The sequence below is a fragment of the Cariama cristata genome, unplaced genomic scaffold, assembly GCF_000690535.1.
Source record: "Cariama cristata isolate BGI_N322 unplaced genomic scaffold, ASM69053v1 Scaffold38217, whole genome shotgun sequence".
NCBI classification, from domain to species: Eukaryota; Metazoa; Chordata; class Aves; order Cariamiformes; family Cariamidae; genus Cariama; species Cariama cristata.
Window position 1 is genome coordinate 109 of NW_009628983.1, and position 6,450 is coordinate 6,558.

At 40.6% G+C, this 6,450-nt stretch overlaps 1 protein-coding gene across 1 annotated transcript; it reads left to right on the forward strand.

Annotated features, from left to right (window-relative positions):
- The first annotated feature begins 341 nt into the window (after window positions 1–341).
- Window positions 342–3,672, forward strand: AAED1 (AhpC/TSA antioxidant enzyme domain containing 1). The gene is made up of 5 exons (XM_009705007.1): window positions 342–419; window positions 1,956–2,009; window positions 2,420–2,525; window positions 2,772–2,903; window positions 3,545–3,672. The coding sequence occupies exons 1-5, from the start codon at window positions 342–344 to the stop codon at window positions 3,670–3,672; spliced, it is 498 nt and encodes a 165-aa protein (XP_009703309.1).
- The last annotated feature ends 2,778 nt before the right edge of the window (window positions 3,673–6,450 follow it).

Here is a 6,450-nt window from a genome sequence, read left to right on the forward strand (position 1 = left end):
TTCTTTCGTGAAATGATACAGTATTTACCTGGAAGGAAATAATTTTTCAACCGTGTGTTTAGGGAGACAAGTGTTGTGGTTCCCTGATTTCTCGGCTGGCAAGCTAGTGCTCACATTCCTAAAATATCCGGAGATAAAAATATTAGAAAGGCCCCAAGCCCAGTGTCCTTGTCCAGGCTTGGATTAAACCGGGATCCTAATCCAAATTTGGTCACTCCAAAGAACTTTAATTTTCCCTGTTCCCAGTTCCTGATCACCTCTAAAATGGTTTGTGCCCAAAGTCAGAATAAGATGCTGCATTGCTGTGCCATTAGGTCTGTTTCTGATAAGTCCAACTGGCTATGTTGCAGAATTTTTTATGTTACACCTGTAAGGAGTATGTAGAAGACCTGGCAAAAGTCCCCAAGACGTTTTTGCAAGTAAGTACTCTGCTCTTCATATGTCCATGGCATTGCTTCAGTCGAGCAGATTATGTCCCGCTGCAGGCTTGCATGAGGCTTAAACTTTCTAGGAATGAAAAAAAAATGCTTAGAAAAAAGTTAGTGCTTTCATTGTTAGTTGTGCTAGCCATAATGTACCTGCCTAGGAGACACAGGAAAGGATTCATTGCCCTACATGCTCTTTTGCAGCAGCATGATTTCTCCCTGCCCTGTTAGCTGGCTGCTGGTTTTTTTTCTGCTGTGCTCTGTACAGTTAGACAACATCTGACACGCATTTCTTTTGGTCTTCAGTAGTGCCCTGGGTAGCTGTCTTCTCCTGACCACTGACTACTGCCTTTTCTGTTATGCTGGTACAGCTGGCTGACGGTTGTGCATGGAACAAGATCAGAAAATTTATCTGGATTAAAAATAATCTCTATTTCTATGGTTATTTGTAAGCTGCATCAGTTGTGTGACCTGTTCTCCAGGCAGCTGCACAAACAGGAGTGACATAGTGACAGAAAGGGGAAATAGAGTGGGCAGGGGTTGCTATGGGTAGGTGTTTGTGGGATGGTAGGAGATACCAGAGAAAGATGATGATCCCCAGCTAAATGTGGAAGGTCAATCTGTCTGTTCTAGGCTGCTCATTGAAATTTTGTCATATTTTATTCCTAGCAGCAGCATACCTGATGACAGAGACTCAGCTCCTTGCTGACAGCAAGCCTCAGATGGACTAGGAGCTTGGGGATGAAAAGGGGCAATTTCTTTGGCAGCTCGCCTTCTCAGGACAGATTTTTCTAAACTGCTTGATCAGTGCTACTTAGAATGACATTTTCTTAATTTGGCTGCTCAAATAAACATATACAGAGAATCAAAACCGTCCTTGCTTTTCTTAGTGTGAGCCTTGTGTTTTTAGCAGGGCTTCTTTTCTTAACAAGCAAAATGATTCTATACGGGAAAGGCAAGTAGTATGCCCTAATATTAAAACAACCTTCTATTTTATTAACTGTTTTACTGGCATCTAAATGAACTGAGGTTTTGGCCTCTATTTTAGACTCAGCCCAAGTGTTGCACCTGCAAAAGACAGCACTATGTGTGGATGCAGGTTATATCTATAAATGAGCGTCCATATATGTTAATCACAGATGTACTTGTATGTGCACCAGTGTTTGCATGCTGCTTCTTTAGATGCAGGTGCAACTGAGTGGAAATGTTGAATTTCCCAAATCATAGCAGGTTGCAATCAATTGGAAAGATGACGCTACTAATGCTACAGAAAACTTAAAGTTTACACATCTGTAACTGAAAAGTTATCCTTACAAATAATTTTCTACTTAATAAATTAATGTAGCTGCTAACCATGGGTGTTAGACAAAGGTGCAGGCTTCACACGTGTAAGTGATGTTAATTTCAAGTAATTTTAACTCAGTGCACTGTGGTCATTAACTCAGGACACCAGATTCTGCTAATGCTTTGCAGCCATGGAGAAAACACAGAGTTCCCCTTTACAGTTTCAATCCCTGTGTTCTGTTCTAGGAAGCAAATGTGAGGCTTATAGTTATTGGACAGTCGTCTTATCATCACATCAAGGTAAATAAAGTTGCCGTTAAATACATTGTATCCTCTATTCTGTCGCAATGGTCTGCATTGAGGGAGTTGCTCTGTGTGAAAAGATGGTCATTTGCAACCACAGAAAAAGAGGACGATACTCTTTTTCATGAAGCAATTCTAATAGTAGTGCATGAGTGAAGCAAGTAACTAAAACGTTCAGTTTAAAAACCACTGGGGCTTGCTAAGGAAATCGCTTTTCTTGATTTCACTGGAAGCTTTATTCTAGTAAAAGCTTTGGGGATAAAAATTTTTGGCCTTTAATTTAACATGACAAATCCATGGGTTTCCAGATCGGGGTGGGGGGAGTGGGTTGGGTGGCTGTCAGTAGATCCTAATTAGTGTCTTAACCTTAAAAATACTACTTTTTTTTGTATGTATATATTTTGCAGCCCTTTTGCAGTTTAACTGGGTATACACATGAAATGTATGTAGATCCACAAAGGGAAATTTATAAAACGCTTGGCATGAAAAGAGGTGAAGGTAATAACGCATCAGGTAAGAATAATTTTCTCACCTTGTTTGGACTTAAACAGAACAAAACAAGAACGCTCTGATAAAACAGGATGATCACAATGCAAATAGGAAGGGAGTTGCTCACCAGACCGTCTCGTATAGGCTCTATTTTGTCAAAACACTGGTAATCCAGAAACTCTAAACTATTCATAGCAGCAGTTCGATTTTGTTGTTCTCCTTACGTACTATTGTATCTCTAGATAAGAAGTATTTTGCCATTTGGTTTAGTGCGGAGCCCTCATGTGAAATCAAACACACTCCTGGGGAGCATTAGGAGTATGTGGAGAGCAATGACTGGCCCGGCTTTTGATTTTCAAGGAGACCCCGCTCAGCAGGGAGGAGCTTTGATTTTAGGCCCAGGTGAGGTTCATTATTTTCTGTGAAAGTTACAGTAGTCGTCTTCAGCTGTTTGCTTTAACGCTGCCATCTCGGCTGCTGTCCCTGTGGATCCCAAGCAGACAGTCTTGTCTTGAACGGTGTGTTTTTGCTGGCTGAAGGAACCTGTGGAAGTGTCACTGTGTAGTCCCACCTCCCACAGAGGTGGCACAAAGCTGGTCACAGTCCTGCAGAAATTGATAGGAGTGCTGATGGAACAACTGCCTCGAAGTTGGAAGGTTTTTTTTTTTTTTGACATCGTGGTGTTCACCTACATTCTGCTTTCACATTTGATTCTAGCCATTTAATGCGGTTTTAGTAGAGGAATAATGCATGAAGGGGGGGCTGCAACATGACAAAGTCATCTCATCAGATCATTAGGAAATGTCATGCTACAGCAGATTTATTTCAGTTAGATGCCTCAATGTTCCTTGGCTCTGTAACTTAATTGAAAAAAAAAAAACTTTGTCATTGTTTAAAATACAGTATATTGTGCAATCTATCGACCTAGTACACATTTGTACAACAACTAGCAGGAAATCAGAATGCTTCTTTGATTCACTTACATCTTTGAATAAATAAATATTTTATTCAACTATTCACATGTTATTCTCATTCCATTCCAGGCAATGAAGTTCATTTTTTGCACCTTGATAAAAACAGGCTGGATCATGTTCCCATTAACACAGTTCTGCAGCTGGCAGGAGTTCAAACAGTAAATTTCACAAACAAACCCCAGATTATTGACATATGACATTGACACAATATGTAAGTTTTTTATTTGTGCTCTACAAGAACAATTCCCCAGTGAATTCCCACCAGCATCAGTACTGTTGCGTCTTTATGGGACATCTGAAACCTTATCTAGAAAATCGGAGCACAGAATAAACTACGTGGCACTGAAGATGGACATAAAAGTTGCTATTTCCATTATGTATAACATAACAAAAACTAAACCACAACTGAGGCTTATTGCAAAAAGTCCTGTAGCGTATTGTTTCCTCATCAAACAGCCTTGCTAATATATTTTAAAAATGTTTGTTCAAGATGCACTAAACTAAAAAATCTGGTTTTGCTCAGGAAGAACTTGGGATTCCTGCCTTTAGCAGATCACACTGGCTTTCAATCCAATACTTCTCAGCAATGTTTTAAAGCTTCCAGCACCATGTGACAATCTTGTATTAAAATATACCTGGCAAAATCACAGTTTTGAGCACTGGGACTTAAGCTTATGCCTACTTTTGCATCTGGCACTGGCAGACATGAAATACATTTTGTAGTTTTAAATAAATATTTTAAATACATCATCCATTGTCTGCAGTTCTTTTGTGTCGTACAAAAAGGTGGGTCTGTAAGACCAGGGAGAGGTGTGTCTTAAACATAGTTCTGATCGGATTGTCAGTTTTGGAGTAGGCCACAGTCAATTACTTGTTTTCCTATGAAGATTTGCAGCAGAGTATTTCCTTTGTATGCATGTACTTTCTCTCAGAGCAAGAGGTCCCTGCAAAAACGTCCTTAGTTATTTCTGTCCTAGACAACTGAGCTAAGGACAAAAGCATTTTGGTTTGCCGCTCCATCTAGAACTGTTTACGTTCAGAATCTATTGCTTTCATTACAGTAGATGTGCCCTCTTTCATCCATGAGCCACTTCTTTTTAGCAATTTTAAAATAAGATTGTCCGAGATTTACAGAGGAGCGTATCTTCCTCTGCAGTTTCTGATCTTTGGCCTTCACTTTAAAATGCTGCTCTTCATGAATATCTCACCTGCAAATTCTCTCCCCTTTTAAACTTTAACAGTAATGCAATTGTAAACCGGTATTCTGTGAACAGGTTTGCCCCTGCATCCATTGAGGCCTCTGGCAGGCCCAGAGCAAGCCCCAGAGAGCTCTACACCATTAAGAGCATGTGAAATGAAATGCAGTGTTCCTTGACAAAAAATAAAAGGCTTGCTTAAGAAACATAATGAAACTGAGCAACGTTATTCCGTTAAAGGTAGTATGCCTTAGCACCTTATTAGTTACATACACATTTTGATACGGTGTGTTTAGAAGAAGGATATTATTAATGTAAAAATACTGTGTTCAATTCCCTGCCTTGACTAAACAGCACTTGGCACAGGGCTAAAAGCAGTCATGTGCAGACTCTGAACCCGCCTGATTTCAGGGCTGGGCAAAGGCTTTCCCAGAACTTGGCCTAACGGACTGGGACCGGCAGCTAAGGCTCACAGGGAAGTAAAGTCCGCTTCTCCTGAACCACTGCCCCTACGTTCATAAATAAGGAGCTGCCCCCACCCTCCAGGGCTCCCCCAGCTCACTGATGGTTTTGAGTATCTCAGAAACTCTGGAATGCAGCTGCCCCTGTAACTTAAACCACAGCAGAAAGCAAGCTAGAAAACTAGTCTTCGGTTTGTAAAACAAAGACAAGAAATGCAGAAAACTTAAATTATTTTAAAATAGAATTATAATTATTAGTTTATTTGTAGTGCTTCCACTGTGCTTCGTTTACCTGATCATCACTGCCACGGACACCGACTGCACTTCCACTTTTCTTTTGCAGTCATTTCACTCTCATGTTCTTGGTACTTTCGATTTTAAAGGAAGTGTTTGGCTAGCTGTTTTTCTGCTTATTTTGCTTTCAGTAAAATTAAAATAATATACAATGGGAATCATTCTATTGCTGCTAATACATTAAATAAAACTAGCTATAGCTAAAAGAACTGTGGAGTCTTAAAAGCGATTGGAATTAATTAAGTTGTAGTTAGACAGCTCAGTAGGTTGAAGTCACCCACCCTCACCATTTCCATACTGACAGGAACCATACCACAGCCTCTGTGTTACGCCAGCAAAATCACTTCTTCAGAAAGATTTGCAAAGTGCAAACAAACAAAAAGAAGGAAGAAGACAGAGAGGAGGATTCAGTGGAAGAGCAGTCCCAATTAGGGCATCGGCTCTGCATTTTGCGTCTGGCCACAGCTTCACAGAGTTCGCTGGCGCCCTGCAAGACGATGATTGCTATGTGCATAATGAATTGGAACAACGATGGCCACGTTCAGCTATGGGAGAAATGGTGTCCAAAGGGCCAGCAGAATTTTAGGTTTCTGGTATTATTTAGAAAAAATATTTTAAAACACTTACGCAGTGAAAGGTGGAAACCAATGGGAGATAAAACGCTGACCTTATGCTCAGCAGATGGTAGAATATTTCAGCAAGGGCTTTTGTCATGGCCAGTTAGCCAGAGGTGGGGAGGGAGCTGTCTTCAGAAGTTGTTTTAACTACTAGCTTGATTTATTTCAACTTAAAATACTTAAAATAACGCTGTGTCCTGAAGTATCACTGTGTCTGAGAAGCAGACTCAACCCAGTTGTTTGAATTTTCCAGGTAAATCCATTTAATGTTCAGACCAGGAGACTGCACGTACTGGATGGGTTTCAGTTGGACTTACACGATGCCACGTCCCCTTGGGACCCTCTTTTAGTGTCACGAGTGGCACCTGGAAGACTGCGACGCCTCAAGAAACGCAACTGAACACACC

Bases quoted from the DNA above. Each gene is read 5' to 3' on its own strand.
- AAED1 (XM_009705007.1), top strand. From the start codon at position 342: ATGTTGCAGAATTTTTTATGTTACACCTGTAAGGAGTATGTAGAAGAC. The intron at 420-1,955 runs GTAAGTACTCTG...GTTCTGTTCTAG, and splicing joins TCCCCAAGACGTTTTTGCAA to GAAGCAAATGTGAGGCTTAT. The intron at 2,526-2,771 runs GTAAGAATAATT...CATTTGGTTTAG, and splicing joins TGAAGGTAATAACGCATCAG to TGCGGAGCCCTCATGTGAAA.